This window comes from Salmo salar, chromosome 27 (assembly GCF_965601325.2).
Source record: "Salmo salar chromosome 27, fSalSal1, whole genome shotgun sequence".
Lineage (NCBI taxonomy): Eukaryota > Metazoa > Chordata > Actinopteri > Salmoniformes > Salmonidae > Salmo > Salmo salar.
The window spans coordinates 20,563,229-20,579,347 of record NC_138317.1 but is presented as its reverse complement, the minus strand read 5'-3'; the positions used below and the strand labels follow the sequence as shown (position 1 = coordinate 20,579,347).

General features: G+C 45.6%; 2 protein-coding genes across 3 annotated transcripts; both read right to left on the bottom strand.

Annotated features, from left to right (window-relative positions):
* Nucleotides 1-488: 488 nt before the first annotated feature.
* LOC106595907 (uncharacterized) lies at nt 489-2,157 on the bottom strand. Its single transcript, XM_045709701.2, has 3 exons — nt 2,045-2,157; nt 1,891-1,949; nt 489-1,802 (listed from the first exon to the last, which is right to left on the bottom strand). The coding sequence occupies exons 1-3, from the start codon at nt 2,065-2,067 to the stop codon at nt 598-600; spliced, it is 1,287 nt and encodes a 428-aa protein (XP_045565657.2). The 5' UTR covers nt 2,068-2,157; the 3' UTR covers nt 489-597.
* A 10,578-nt stretch (nt 2,158-12,735) lies between these two features.
* On the bottom strand, nt 12,736-14,930 carry LOC106588654 (uncharacterized). Of its 2 annotated transcripts, XR_014382978.1 has the most exons (5): nt 14,819-14,930; nt 14,665-14,723; nt 14,429-14,578; nt 12,987-14,120; nt 12,736-12,803 (listed from the first exon to the last, which is right to left on the bottom strand). XR_014382978.1 is itself a non-coding variant. In XM_082970287.1 (4 exons), the coding sequence occupies exons 1-3, from the start codon at nt 14,839-14,841 to the stop codon at nt 13,155-13,157; spliced, it is 1,506 nt and encodes a 501-aa protein (XP_082826413.1). In that variant the 5' UTR covers nt 14,842-14,930; the 3' UTR covers nt 12,736-12,803; nt 12,987-13,154. The 2 variants fall into 2 exon arrangements, 1 of the variants encoding a protein (XP_082826413.1); XM_082970287.1 differs by having other exon boundaries at nt 12,987-14,578.
* Between the last annotated feature and the right edge of the window lie 1,189 nt (nt 14,931-16,119).

Genomic DNA, 16,119 nt, shown 5'->3' with positions numbered 1-16,119 from the left:
AGGAGAGAAGTCCTGACAACACTTCCAGGTCACAGCACCTAGAAGACAAGATTAGTAACAAGCATACATGAAAGCAAAGACAGGTCCCAAGGCGGCATATATACAGGTAGCCAAATTCCGATCTTTTGCCTAAGAGCCAATCAGCAAAAAGATCAATAAACTGCCTGTGTAAACCTACACAGCCCAAGTGGCATAACAATACAGAGAAACTGAAATCTCACCTCAACTGGTGGCTACAGATCCCACTTCGTCATGTTCTGGACTCCCCTAAAGCTCTGGACTCAGACATAGGTAGTGTTGGGGCCTTTCTGCTTGGCAGATAGTGTGGTTTGGCTGTGGCTTGCCGACACTTGAAGAGCTGGGTTGAGTTGCTAGGGGAGGCACTACACCTACCGAGTAGGGTCTTTGAGCCAGTAGATTGGAGATCCGCCGTACAATTCTGGGATGCTGGTCTGGGCAAAGCGTTGAGGGGTGGATGAGATGGCACTGCTGGTCCTGCTCAGGGTAGGGCCATAGCTACTAGACAAGAGGATCTGGGTGGGACTTCTGGGAGAGCTAGTGTTGGACTTCACTTCATTAGCTGGGCTGATAGTGTTGTCAAGTGGCTCTAAACCTGCCCCCAGTCTTCTGGGCTGTGGCAGGAGCATTCTGGATGAATGTTGAACTGAAGAGGCTGGAGACTGGCCCACTACTGGCAGCATAGCTGGGCTGGTAGCTCCCCCAATGAGCAGACATTTGGCCATACTTCCTTTGGGCACGTTTAGCAAGGAGATTCTGGCTGTATGTTGAACCCCTTCCACCCTGGTTAGAGGTAAACAGGCTTTGGCTTGGTGTTGCACCAGGGTCAGAGCCAGGCTTGAAGGCTCCATAAGAGTTTCCACAAGCTGTAGAGCTAGGGCGAAAAAGACTGGAGCGAGAGGCCAGGCTGGAAGTGGGCATGCCGCGACTTGCTCCATCTAGTCTCTGGCCAGATGTTTGGGCATATTGATTGGAAGTTGAAACACTTCTACTGGCAGAGCTGCTCTGGTATTGCATAACATCTTGGGAGAAGCTAGGCTTGTAGCTTTTTGCTGCACTCCCACCTTGAGTAGAACCAAAACTCAGAGGACCTGGTCTAAATGAAGAACCACTTGAGGGAACTTGACGGTCAGGAGTGGAAATTGACTGGGCAGAGATTTCTATTGGTCCCTTGGAAGCCAGGGTAGAGAAGCTGCTCCCTTGCTCCAGGTCCTGGACATAGCGGGTGAGGGTAGCAGCTTGACCATAGAGGCTGGGGGCTCCTCTACTCTGAGTCTGGACAAGGCCTTGGTTGGGTTGTCTGGAGGTGGAGAACTTCAATCCACTCTGGGTAGAGCCATAGTTTGGAGTAGATGGTTTCAGGTTAGAGGCAGGTCTACTGTGGACATTAAACATACCATATGGATTCTGGACTAAACCAGAGCTGCTGGAGTGAGGCTGTACTGGATGAAGAGTGTAGGGCTGAATTCTCTTTGCCTCCCAACTTGAAACTGGCCTTACTGCACTGGGGTCAGAGACACTTTGACTATAGGTTCTGCTGGCCTTGGTTTGATGCATGTTGTGGATGGCAGAGGCGCCACTGGCTATAGAACCAGAGAGGCTAATGTCAGTATTCTTGGCACGGGTCCTCTTACCCTTTGTCTGGGCAGAGGTAAAGCTGCTGGGGATAGAGCCACGAGAGGCTGGTCTGAATTGATCCTGGGGATAGCTGCCACCTGTTTGCCTCTGCGCAACTTCCATTCTGGAAAAGCCAGAAAACCCATAGCCTCTTATTCTCTGGGCATCTAAACAGAACAAAGGGAAGTTATAGATTCAGTGACAAACTTGAAGGTTGGTCTGACAAAAGTGACCATGTTGGTGTTCATGCCTTACCACGTGGAGCCCATGTAAAACTTGAGTGTTCTGCAAACAATGAGCAAAGGAACACAATCCTGTCAAGAAAAGACATGGCCATTACACATCAACATTGCAAATATAAGCAGCAACCTTGCAGTAGACCTGAAACACACTGTTCAAAGAATCTTACCCCAAATTAATTCCAAAAGCCATATCAAAGCCTTAAACCACCAACAGCCCAGACAAAGCAATACTCCACAATTAGTGGCTCAATGCCTTACTGCCTTGTTTAGTTGACATACCAGCTTGGTGTGTATTTATTGCCTGAACCTGCAGTTGCCATCCAATCACTGGCTTATTGATTGAGCATTCTCAGCTGTATGTCTTTGTGGAGGGACAGATTTTAAAACAACCAAGGTGAGGAGAGAGGACGCGAAGAGTTAAGGAAAGACTTTTGAAATTCACACAAAGAGGGCTAACGGTATGACATCACAACGACATGCAGCTGAACATGATCAATCAATCAAACAGTGATGACGACTGGCTGTTCAGGCTAGAAATATACACTCAGCTGATATATCAACAACTCAAGGCAGTAAGGCTGCGTTTACACAGGCAGCACAATTCTGATCTTGTTTTCACTAATTAGACTTTTGACAAATCAGATCTGCTCTGAAAAAGAGCTGATTTGAAAAGATCTGATTTGATTGGTCAAAAGACAAATTAGTAGAAAAAAGATCTGAATTGGTCTTCCTGTGTAAACACAGGCTAAGTTAGCGAGCTGGCAGCTATTGCGTTGTCTAGTGTGTGGGTTCTGTAGTACTTCATTTAAACATAGCTTTTGGAATACATTTTGGTTACAATGTTTGGGAAAAAAGTTTTTCATACCTACTGAAAAGTTGCTGCTTGTGAAATATGTTGTGTAATTTCTCTCTTGGCTTTTACGTGATTTAACTTGTACAATTTATTCTCTTGACAGGATTTGTTTGTTTTGTTCATTGTTTGCAGCTTGTGTAAGCTATGTGTGTCAAATCAAATCAAAATTCAAATCAAATTTTATTGGTCACATACACATGGTTAGGAGATGTTAATGCGAGCGTAGCGAAATGCTTGTGCTTCTAGTTCCGACTATGCAGTAAAATCTAACAAGTAATCTAACAAATTCAATTACCTTATACAAAAACAACTACCTTATACACACAAATGTAAAGGGATGAATAAGAATATGTACATATAAAAATATGGATGAGCGATGGCGTGCGGCATAGGCAAGATGCAGTAGATGGTGTAGAATACAGTATATACATATGAGATGAGTAATGTAGGATATGTAAACATTATTAAAGCGGCGTTATTTAAAGTGACTAGTGATACCTTTATTAAGTCAGTTTATTTAAGTGGCCAGAGATTTGAGTCTGTATGTTGGCGGCAGCCTCTCTATGTTAGTGGTGGCTGTTTAACAGTCTGATGGCCTTGAGATTGAAGCTGTTTTTCAGCCTCTCGGTCCCAGCTTTATTGCACCTGTACTGACCTCGCCTTCTGGATGATAGCGGGGTGAACAGGCAGTGGCTCGGGTGGTTGTTGTCCTTGATGATCTTTTTGGCCTTCCTGTGACATCGGGTGCCGTAGGTGTCCTGGAGGGCAGGTAGTTTGCCCCCGGTAATGCGTTGTGCAGACCGCACTACCCTCTGGAGAGCCTTGAGGTTGAGGGCGGTGCAATTGCCGTACCAGGCGGTGATACAGCCCGACAGGATGCTCTCGATTGTGCATCTGTAAATGTTTGTGAGTGTTTTAGATGACAAGCCAAATTTTTCAGCCTCCTGAGTTTGAAGAGGCGCTGTTGCACCTTCATCACCACACTGTCTGTGTAGGTGGACCATTTCAGTTTGTCCGTGATGTGTACGCCGAGGAACTTAAAACGTTCCACCTTCTCCACTACTGTCCCGTCGATGTGGATGGGGGGGTGCTCCCTCTGCTGTTTTCTGAAGTCCACGGTCATCTTCTTTGTTTTGACGTTGAGTGAGAGGTTATTTTCCTGACACCACACTCCGAGGGCCCTCACCTTCTCCCTGTAGGCTGTCTCGGCGTTGTTGGTAACCAGGCCTACCACTGTAGTGTCGTCTGCAAACTTGATGATTGAGTTGGAAGTGTGCATGGCCACGCAGTCATGGGTGAACAGGGAGTACAGGAGAGGGCTGAGAACGCACCCTTCTGGGGCCCCAGTGTTGAGGATCAGCGGGGTGGAGATGTTGTTTCCTACCTTCACCACCTGGGGACGGCCCGTCAGAAAGTCCAGGACACAGTTGCACAGGGTGCGGTCAAGACCCAGTGTCTCGAGCTAGATGACGAGTTTGGAGGGTACTATGGTTTAAATGCTGAGCTGTAGTCAATGAACAACATACTTACATAGGTATTCCTCTTGTCCAGATGGGATAGGGCAGTGTGCAGTGTAATGGCGATTGCATCGTCAGTGGACCTATTGGGGCGGTAAGCAAATTGGAGTGGGTCTAAGGTATCATGTAGGGTGGAGGTGATATGATCCTTGACTAGTCTCTCAAAGCACTTCGTGATGACAGAAGTGAGTGCTTCGGGGCGATAGTCATTTCATTCAGTTACCTTAGCTCTTGGGAACAGGAACAATGGTGGCCATCTTGAAGGATGTGAGGACAACAGACTGGAATAGGGATTGGTTGAATATGTCCGTAAACACACTGCCAGCTGGTTTGCGCATGCTCTGAGGACGCAGCTAGGGATGCCGCCTGGGCCGGCAGCCTTGCGAGGGTTAACATGTTTAAATTGTCTGGGAGCAAGACGTTGGTGTCCGCGACGGGGCTGGTTTTCTTTTTGTAATCCGTGATTGACTGTAGACCCTGCCACATACGTCTCGCGTTTGAGCCATTGAATTGCAACTCTACTTTGTCTCTATACTGACGCTTTGCTTGTTTGATAGCCTTGCGGAGGGAATACCTGCACTGTTTGTATTCGGTCGTGTTTCCGGTCGCCTTGCCATGATTAAAAGCAGTGATTCGCGCTTTTAGTTTCGCTCGTATGCAGCCGTCAAGCCACGGTTTCTGGTTAGGGAAGGTTTTAATGGTCACAGAGGGTATGACATCTCCAATTCACTTGCTAATAAACTCGCTCACCGAGTCAGCGTATACATCAATGTTATTGTCTAAGGCTATCCAGAACATATCCCAATCCACGTGATCGAAGCAATCTTGAAGCGTGGAATCCGATTGGTCAGACCAGCGTTGAATTGACCTGAGTACAGGCGTTTCCTGTTTTATTTTCTGTCTATAGGCTGGGAGCAACAAAATGGAGTCATGGTCAAATATGGTCAGAAAAGGATATGAGTTCCTGCATGTTGTTGTGGTTACACCATGAGTCGTTAATCATAAGGCATACCAGAGGAGCTATGCCTGTCACGTCCTGACCAGTATAAGGGGTTATTTGTTATTTTAATTTGGTCAGGACGTGGCAGGAGTGTGTTTGTTTTGTGTTGTTGGGGTTTTTGGGTTGTCTTCTATGTTTTGTATTTCTATGTTCTATTTTCTAGTCTTTCTATTTCTATGTTCGGTTTATTGTTTTGACCTACAATTGGAGGCAGCTGTTCCTCATTGCCTCTAATTGAAGGTCCTATTTAGTAGGGGTGTTTTTCATGGGGTTTTGTGGGTAGTTGTTCTTTGTATAGCCTAGTAGCCTTACAGGATTGTTTCGTCGTTGTTTTGTATACGTGTTTATTTTTGTTTTCCTTCTTCAATAAAAAGAAGATGAGTATACATATTCCCGCTGCATTTTGGTCCAATCCCTACGACACCCGTGACAGAACTACCCACCACCAATGGACCAAGCAGCGGAGGAAGGAGCAGCAGCAGAGCTTTAAGGAGTTTTGGACTAGGGAGCAGATACTAGTGGGAGAAGGACCATGGAGGAAGGCTGGAGAGGACAGAGAACGCTATGCTGGGACACGGCTAGCAAGGAAGCCCAAGAGGCACCCCAATAAAAAAAATTTGGGGGGGCACACGGGTTGTTTGGCTGGGCCAAGGGTGAGCCCTAAGCCAACTCCCCGTGCTTATTATTGGGAGCGTGTGGAGTGGAGAGCGCCGGTGTATGCGGAAGTGTGCACGATCTCGCCCATGCGCACGCACAGTCCGACGCGAGCAATCCCAGCCCCTCGCAAGTGCCGTGCTAGAGTGGGCATCCAGCCTGGAACGAGGATGCCTGCGCAGCACATCTGGCCACCAGTGCGCCTCCTAGGCCCAGGCTACCCTACGCCTGCTCTACGCATGGCAGCCATCAGGCCTCTGCACAGCCCAGATCGCCCTGTGCTAGCACTCCGCTCGTGCAGGGCTACTATTATCATCCAGCCAGGACGGGTTGTGCAGGAGGTGCACTCCAGACCTCCAGTGCCTACTCATGGCCCGGTGTATTTAGTAGGGGTGTTTTTCATGGGGTTTTTGTGGGTAGTTGTTCTTTGTATAGCCTAGTAGCCTTACAGGACTGTTTCATCGTTGTTTTGTATACGTGTTTATTTTTGTTTTCCTTCTACAATAAAAAAGAAGATGAGTATACATATTCCCGCTGCGTTTTGGTCCAATCCCTACGACACCCGTGACAATGCCTCTTCCAGTAGAAGTGGTTCAACCTCCAGTCAATACTCCCAAACCTCTGGCCAGAGAATAGATGGAGCATTCACCTCAAGTAGCGGCATCCCCACTTCCAGCATGTATCCAGTCTCTTTAGCCCAAGCTCTACACGTAGTGGAAACTCCTATGGAGCCTACAAGCCTGGCTCTCTCTTGGGTCAACGCCAAACCCTGTTTACCTCTAACCAGGGTGGAAGTGGTTCAACCTATAGACAGAATGTCCTTGCCAGAAGCCAAGCAGTGCTACACCTGCACAAAAAACGGTCTGCTCAGAGGGGGAGCTACCAACCCAGCTATACTGCCAGTCTCCAGCCTCTTCCATTTTGTCCAGGCTGCCATTGTTTCAACCTAAATACAGAAAGCCCCTGCCCCTGTCCAGAAGTCAAGTGGCTCTAAAACTGCCCCCAAGCTTGGCCTGTGCTGCTATCAGCCCAGCTATACTCCCAATGCAGTGAAGTCCAACCCTAGGTCTGCCAGAGGCCCTACCCAAACCCTCTCCTCTAGAAGCTATTACCTAGGGTTAGAGGCAGAGAATCCCAGTGGAGAGAGGGGAACCGGCCAGGCAGAGACAGCAAGGGCGGTTCGTTGCTCCAGCCTTTCCATTCACCTTCACACCCCTGGGCCAGACTACACTTAATCATAGGACCTATTGAAGAGATGAGTCTTCAGTAAAGACTTAAAGGTTGAGACTGAGTCTGTGTCTCTCACATGGGTAGGCAGACCATTCCATAAAAATGGAGCTCTATAGAAGAAAGCCCTGCCTCCAGCTGTTTGCTTAGAAATTCTAGGGACAATTACGAGGCCCGCATCTTGTGACCGTAGCGTATGTGTAGGTATGTACGGCAGGACCAAATCGGAAAGATAGGTAGGAGCAAGCCCATGTAATGCTTTGTAGGTTAGCATGAAAACCTTGAAATCAGCCCTTGCCTTAACAGGAAGCCAATGTAGGGAGGCTAGCACTGGAGTAATATGATCAAATTTTTTGGTTCTAGTCAGGATTCTAGCAGCCGTATTTAGCACTAACTGCAGTTTATTTAGTGCTTTATCGGGTAGCCGGAAAGTAGAGCATTGCAGTAGTCCAACCTAGAAGTAACAAAAGCATGGATACATTTTTCTGCATCATTTTTGGACAGAATGTTTCTGATCTTTGCAATGTTACGTAGATGGAAAAAGGTTGTCCTGAAACAGTCTTGATATGTTCTCAAAAGAGAGATCAGGGTCCAGAGGAACGCCGAGGTCCTTCACAGTTTTATTTGAGACGACTGCACAACCATCCAGATTAATTGTCAGATACAACAGAAGATCTCTTTGTTTCTTGGGACCTAGAACAAGCATCTCTGTTTTGTCCGAGTTTAAAAGTAGAACGTTTGCAGCCATCCACTTCCTTATGTCTGAAACACAGGCTTCTAGCAAGGGCAATTTTGGGGCTTCACCATGTTTCATTGAAATGTACAGCTGTGTGTCATCCGCATAGCAGTGAAATCTAACATTATGTTTTCAAATGACATCCCCAAGAGGTAAAATATGTAGTGAAAACAATAGTGGTCCTAAAACGGAACCTTGAGGAACACCAACATTTACAGTTGATTTGTCAGAGGACAAACCATTCACAGAGACAAACTGATATCTTTCCTACAGATAAGATCTAAACCAGGCCAGAACTTCTCCATGTAGAACAATTTGGGTTTCCAATCTCTCCAAAAGAATGTGGTGATCGATGGTATCAAAAGCAGCACTAAGATCTAGGAGCACGAGGACAGATGCAGAGCCTCGGTCTGACGTCATTAAAAGGTCATTTACCACCTTCACAAGCTTTTTCAAAAATGTTTGAGAGGAATGGAAGATTCGATATATGCCGATAGTTTTTTATAATTTCTAGGTCAAGATTTGGCTTTTTCAAGAGAGGCTTTATTACTGCCACTTTTAGTGAGTTTGGTACACATCCGGTGGATAAAGAGCCGTTTATTATAGGAGGGCCAAGCACAGGAAGCAGCTCTTTCAGTAGTTTAGTTGGGATAGGGTCCAGTATGCAGCTTGAAGGTTTAGAGGCCATGATTATTTTCATCATTGTGTCAAGAGATATAGTACTAAAACACTTTAGTGTCTCCCTTGATCCTAGGTCCTGGCAGAGTTGTACAGACTCAGGACAACGGAGCTTTGGAGGAATACGCAGATTTAAAGAGGAGTCCGCAATTTGCTTTCTAATGATCATGATCTTTTCCTCAAAGAAGTTCATGAATTCATTACTGCTGAAGTGAAAGCCATCCTCTCTTAGTGAATGCTGCTTTTTAGTTAGCTTTGCGACAGTATCAAAAAGAAATTTCGTATTGTTCTTATGTTCCTCAATTAGGTTGGAAAAATAGGATGATCGAGCAGCAGTGAGGGCTCTTCGATACTGCACGGTACTGTCTTTCCAAGCTAGTCAGAAGACTTCCAGTTTGGTGTGGCGCCATTTCCGTGTATTTTCTGTATACCGGGGAGCTAGTTTCTTATGACAAATGCTTTTAGTTTTTAGGGGTGCAACTGCATCTAGGGTATTGCGCAAGGTTAAATTGAGTTCCTCAGTTAGGTGGTTAACTGATTTTTGTCCTCTGACGTCCTTGGGCAGGCAGAGGGAGGCTGGAAGGGCATCAAGGAATCTTTGGGTTGTCTGAGAATTTATAGCACGACTTTTAATGGTCCTTGGTTGGGGTCTGAGCAGATTATTTGTTGCGATTGCAAACGTAATAAAATGGTGGTCCGATAGTCCAGGATTATGAGGAAAAACATTAAGATCCACAACATTTATTCCATGGGACAGAACTAGATCCAGAGTATGACTGTGGCAGTGAGTAGGTCCAGAGACATGTTGGACAAAACCCACTGAGTCGATGATGGCTCCGAAAGCCTTTTGGAGTGGGTCTGTGGACTTTTCCTTGTGAATATTAAAGTCACCAAAAATTGGAATATTATCTGCGATGATTACAAGGTCCGATAGGAATTCAGGGAACTCAGTGAGGAACGCTGCATATGGCCCAGGAGGCCTGTAAACAGTAGCTATACAAAGTGATTGAGTAGGCTGCATAGATTTCATGACTAGAAGCTCAAAAGATGAAAATGTCGTTGTTTTTTTTTGTAAATTGAAATTTGCTATCGTAAATGTTAGCAACACCTCCGCCTTTGCGGGATGCGCGTGGATATGGTCACTAGTGTAACCAGGGGGTGAGGCCTCATTTAACACAGTAAATTCATCAGGCTTAAGCCATGTTTCAGTCAGGCCAATCACATCAAGTTTATGATCAGTGATTAGTTCATTGACTATAACTGCCTTGGATGTGAGGGATCTAACATTAAGTAGCCCTATTTTGAGATCTGAGGTATCACAATCTCTTTCAATAATGACAGGAATGGAGGAGGTCTTTATTCTAGTGAGATTGCTAAGGCGAACACCGCCATCTTTAATTTTGCCCAACCTAGGTCGAGTAACAGACACAGTCTCAACGGGGATAGCTGAGCTGACTACACTGACTGTGCTAGTGGCAGACTCCACTAAGCTGGCAGGCTGGCTAACAGCCTGCTGCCTGGCCTGCACCCTATTTCATTGTGGAGCTAGAGGAGTTAGAGCCCTGTCTATGTTCGTAGATAAAATGAGAGCACCCCTCCAGCTAGGATGGAGTCCGTCACTCCTCAACAGGCCAGGCTTGGTCCTGTTTGTGGGTGAGTCCCAGAAAGAGGGCCAATTATCTACAAATTCTATCTTTTGGAAGGGGCAGAAAACCGTTTAACCAGCGACTGAGTGTCATTGTTGAACCCTTGACCAGGGCCAGCCATTAAGATTAGTGAAAGTAGGGCATACATTGGAGTGCGTATGATGTCCTCTCTCTCCTATGGGTTGAATGTATGGTTGGTCTACCTTGTCTTGCAGATAAACTGTTGTAGGAAGTGCATGGGAAACAAAACCATACCGCATCTGTTTTGTGGGCAATTCTGAATTCAGACAAAGCCAAGCAAAGCCAAAACCAAACAGCAAAGAGGGCCCTTCCAATCATTTTCTATTTTGGCTTTCTAACATGTTTCTAGCATGCCAATAAAGCCCTTTGAATTCAATTGAAAGTGTGTGTGAGAGAGAGAGCGTGAGAAAGAGAGAGAGAGAGCGTGAGAGAGAGAGATGGAAAGAGAGAGCAAGATGTACGTTGTATGCTTCTTATGATGATGTAACATCATGGGTGAAGCAGATTGTTGAATGGCCTGACGAACAGAGAAGAGAGTGTTGTCTCCCATTAGAGAGAACTGAAGAGTCACCTCCATCCTTTGTTGATTAATATAACTCATTTTCAGTATGATTTAAGACACCTTTCTCCTCTTCCTGCAAATCTACCGATCGTTTCTGCTGATGCCAGTGAAAGGAAGACTTTTTGTATTTTTTACATTTCTGTCTTCCGCGTGAACGTTATTTTTCTCTTTATTTTCTTTCTTTAGTATGAATGTTGCCATGCGTTATGGAAAAAGAGAGAAAAGGAAACGGCTCCTAAAAAAATGATGTCTGTGCCTCCACTTCCTCTGGCAGGAAATAGCATCTTTGATTTGAGCCACCACACATGGATGGTCAATGCATGCGAGGTGTTGCTCTCTCTCTCTCTTTATTTTACTGTGACAAACTGGTGTGAACTTCCTGGCTTAGTCATACACCTCAGTGTAAAAGACAAATGTGTCAACAATATTTTAACATCTAAAACCCAAGGGAACATTCTGAATCTTTACTCCATGGCTAACTAGTCAGACATGGGATCAAACAGTATTCGATATTTTTCAGATACTTTCAGCGTTTGCTTGATCCTGTCTGGAATGCCCGATGGGCAGGATACAGGTTTGTACTTCTGGGAATATTTGATTGGTTCCACTGAGCCAGGCACACTCAACCAAGCACAGCTGAAGTCATGGAATGATTTTTAATACTATCCGAACCCAGGCTGGTTAGCAGTGCCATGTGTATGATAAGACGTGAGGGTGAAAGTGGGACATTGTGACAGATATCCTCATCATGGATAGGGGGCCTGATGGCACACACTGGCTCCTCCTGCTCGCATGCTTCCAGCAAGGGACAGTAATGAGCCCCATCAATCTGATTGACACCTGCCAGACTGGTGGGGGAGAGCTAGAGAGAAGTGTCCTACGTGGCTCCATATGGAGCTTACCTGGTGATGTTTGATTCAGATTGGTCAAGCAGGCACAAACAAGGTTTGCAAGGTGAAATTCCATGTGCCACATGCCAACGGGGCCCCGAGTAAAAAAAAACCCACATACAAATACTCCAATGCTGCTATTCCTGTTGTCCCAGTAGTTTCCTTTCTGACAGTCATTCTTAGATGTATATTTGTCATGCTAACATAAGATATGAGGCAAGATGAACAGCTCATTTTGAAACATGGAGTTGAGCTCAGTAACAGGAATGTTTGGCCTGATCACCAACAAGACTGCCTATAGGGAGGTCAGAGAACTGGCAGAATGGTGCCAGGACAACCTCCCTCAATGTGAGCAAGACTAAGGAGCTGATTGTGGACTACAGGAGAAAGTGTGCCGAACAGGCCCCCATTAACATCGATGGACCTGTAGTGGAGCGGGTCGAGAGTTGAGTTCCTTGGTGTCCAATCAAGTCTCATGGTCCAAACATACCCAGAGAGTCACGAAGAGGGCACAAAAACATTCCCTCCCCCCCCCCCTCAGGAGACTGACAAGATTTGGTATGGGTCCCCAGAAGGTTCTACAGCTGCACCCTGATCAGTTGCGGTTTAAGTGCCAGGCCTAGGAACAAAAAGCTCAATGGCACCCCAAGCCTGCTGAACATTTTTTTTTTTTTTAATTAAACTGCACTGTTGGTTAAGGACCTGCAAGTAAACATTTCATGGTAAAGTCGACACGCAGCGCATGTGACAAATAGTTTGTCGTCATTTTCTGGATGATCAGACAATGGAAATCTTATTTTTTGGGGGAGGGGGGGTGTTATTGAAGTACTTCACAATCAGAACTTTCATGAGGGTTTTAGTGAGATAGAAAGCGAGTGCATTAGAGCAACCATTAATATTAATGGCATCAAGCACAAAACTCTGCTTCAGGCTCATTGACTGCAGAGGTCCAGTGATCCTGTCAAATGCCAGAGAACTTCTACTGGAACAATCAACCTGATTACTACACTGACATTCCTTTGAAGGCATTCAAAACATTTGTCTGCAAACACTAAAGAAAAACAAGACTAAAATGTTTAAGTCAATTTTATTTAAAACAATTGAAGGAGAGAAGTCCTGACAACACTTCCAGGTCACAGCACCTAGAAGACAAGATTAGTAACAAGCATACATGAAAGCAAAGACAGGTCCCAAGGCGGCATATATACAGGTAGCCAAATTCCGATCTTTTGCCTAAGAGCCAATCAGCAAAAAGATCAATAAACTGCCTGTGTAAACCTACACAGCCCAAGTGGCATAACAATACAGAGAAACTGAAATCTCACCTCAACTGGTGGCTACAGATCCCACTTCGTCATGTTCTGGACTCCCCTAAAGCTCTGGACTCAGACATAGGTAGTGTTGGGGCCTTTCTGCTTGGCAGATAGTGTGGTTTGGCTGTGGCTTGCCGACACTTGAAGAGCTGGGTTGAGTTGCTAGGGGAGGCACTACACCTACCGAGTAGGGTCTTTGAGCCGGTAGATTGGAGATCCGCCGTACAATTCTGGGATGCTGTGGATGCTGGTCTGGGCAAAGCGTTGAGGGGTGGTCGAGATGGCACTGCTGGTCCTGCTCTGGGTAGGGCCATAGCTGCTAGACAAGAGGATCTGGGTGGGACTTCTGGCAGAGCTAGTGTTGGACTTCACTTCATTGAACATATAGCTTGGCTGATAGTGTTGACTGGGGGCAGGTTTAGAGCCACTTGACTTCTGGGCTGTGGCAGGAGCATTCTGGATGAATGTTGAACTGAAGAGGCTGGAGACTGGCCCACTACTGGCAGCATAGCTGGGCTGGTAGCTCCCCCAATGAGCAGACATTTGGCCATACTTCCTTTGGGCAGGTTTAGCAAGGAGATTCTGGCTGTATGTTGAAGCCCTTCCACCCTGGTTAGAGGTAAACAGGCTTTGGCTTGGTGTTGCACCAGGGTCAGAGCCAGGCTTGAAGGCTCCATAAGAGTTTTCACTAGCTGTAGAGCTAGGGCGAAAAAGACTGGAGCGAGAGGCCAGGCTGGAAGTGGGCATGCCGCGACTTGCTCCATCTAGTCTCTGGCCAGAGGTTTGGGCATATTGATTGGAAGTTGAAACACTTCTACTGGCAGAGCTGCTCTGGTATTGCATAACATCTTGGGAGAAGCTAGGCTTGTAGCTTTTTGCTGCACTCCCACCTTGAGTAGAACCAAAACTCAGAGGACCTGGTCTAAATGAAGAACCACTTGAGGGAACTTGACGGTCAGGAGTGGAAATTGACTGGGCAGAGATTTCTATTGGTCCCTTGGAAGCCAGGGTAGAGAAGCTGCTCCCTTGCTCCAGGTCATAGCGGGTGAGGGTAGCAGCTTGACCATAGAGGTTGGGGGCTCCTCTACTCTGAGTCTGGACAAGGCCTTGGTTGGGTTGTCTGGAGGTGGAGAACTTCAATCCACTCTGGGTAGAGCCATAGTTTGGAGTAGATGGTTTCAGGTTAGAGGCAGTTCTACTGTGGACATTAAACATACCATATGGATTCTGGACTAAACCAGAGCTGCTGGAGTGAGTCTGTACTGGATGAAGAGTGTAGGGCTGAATTCTCTTTGCCTCCCAACTTGAAACTGGCCTTACTGCACTGGGGTCAGAGACACTTTGACTATAGGTTCTGCTGGCCTTGGTTTGATGCATGTTGTGGATGGCAGAGGCGCCACTGGCTATAGAACCAGAGAGGCTAATGTCAGTATTCTTGGCACGGGTCCTCTTACCCTTTGTCTGGGCAGAGGTAAAGCTGCTGGGGATAGAGCCACGAGAGGCTGGTCTGAATTGATCCTGGGGATAGCTGCCACCTGTTTGCCTCTGCTCAACTTTCATTCTGGAAGAGCCAGAAAACCCATAGCCTCTTATTCTCTGGGCATCTAAACAGAACAAAGGGAAGATATAGATTCAGTGACAAACTTGAAGGTTGGTCTGACAAGTGACCATGTTTGTGTTCATGCCTTACCACGTGGAGCCCATGTAAAACTTGAGTGTTCTGCAAACAATGAGCAAAGGAACACAATCCTGTCAAGAAAAGACATGGCCATTACACATCAACATTGCAAATACAAGCAGCAACCTTGCAGTAGACCTGAAACGCACTGTTCAAAGAATCTTACCCCAAATTAATTCCAAAAGCCATATCAAAGCCTTAAACCACCAACAGCCCAGACAAAACAATACTCCACAATTAGTGGCTCAATGCCTTACTGCCTTGTTTAGTTGACATACCAGCTTGGTGTGTATTTATTGCCTGAACCTGCAGTTGCCATCCAATCACTGGCTTATTGATTGAGCATTCTCAGCTGTATGTCTTTGTGGAGGGACAGATTTTAAAACAACCAAGGTGAGGAGAGAGGACGCGAAGAGTTAAGGAAAGACTTTTGAAATTCACACAAAGAGGGCTAACGGTATGACATCACAACGACATGCAGCTGAACATGATCAATCAATCAAACAGTGATGACGACTGGCTGTTCAGGCTAGAAATATACACTCAGCTGATATATCAACAACTCAAGGCAGTAAGGCTGAGTTTACACAGGCAGCACAATTCTGATCTTGTTTTCACTAATTAGACAAATCAGATCTGCTCTGAAAAAGAGCTGATTTGAAAAGATCTGATGTGATTGGTCAAAAAGCAGCCTAAGTTAGCGAGCTGGCAGCTATTGCGTTGTCTAGTCTGTGGGTTCTGTAGTACTTCATTTAAACATAGCTTTTGGAATACATTTTGGTTACAATGTTTGGGAAAAAAGTTTTTCATACCTACTGAAAAGTTGCTGCTTGTGAAATATGTTGTGTAATTTCTCTCTTGGCTTTTATGTGATTTAACTTGTACAATTTATTCTCTTGACAGGATTTGTTTGTTTTGTTCATTGTTTGCAGCTTGTGTAAGCTATGTGTGTCAAATCAAATCAAAATTCAAATAAAATTTTATTGGTCACATACACATGGTTAGCAGATGTTAATGCGAGTGTAGCAAAATGCTTGTGCTTCTAGTTCCGACTATGCAGTAAAATCTAACAAGTAATATAACAAATTCAACTACCTTATACAAAAACAACTACCTTATACACACACATGTTAAGGGATGAATAAGAATATGTACATATAAAAATATGGATGAGCGATGGCGTGCGGCATAGGCAAGATGCAGTAGATGGTGTAGAATACAGTATATACATATGAGATGAGTAATGTAGGATATGTAAACATTATTAAAGCGGCGTTATTTAAAGTGACTAGTGATACCTTTATTAAGTCAGTTTATTTAAGTGGCCAGAGATTTGAGTCTGTATGTTGGAGGCAGCCTCTCTATGTTAGTGGTGGCTGTTTAACAGTCTGATGGCCTTGAGATTGAAGCTGTTTTTCAGCCTCTCGGTCCCAGCTTTATTGCACCTGTACTGACCTCGCCTTCTGG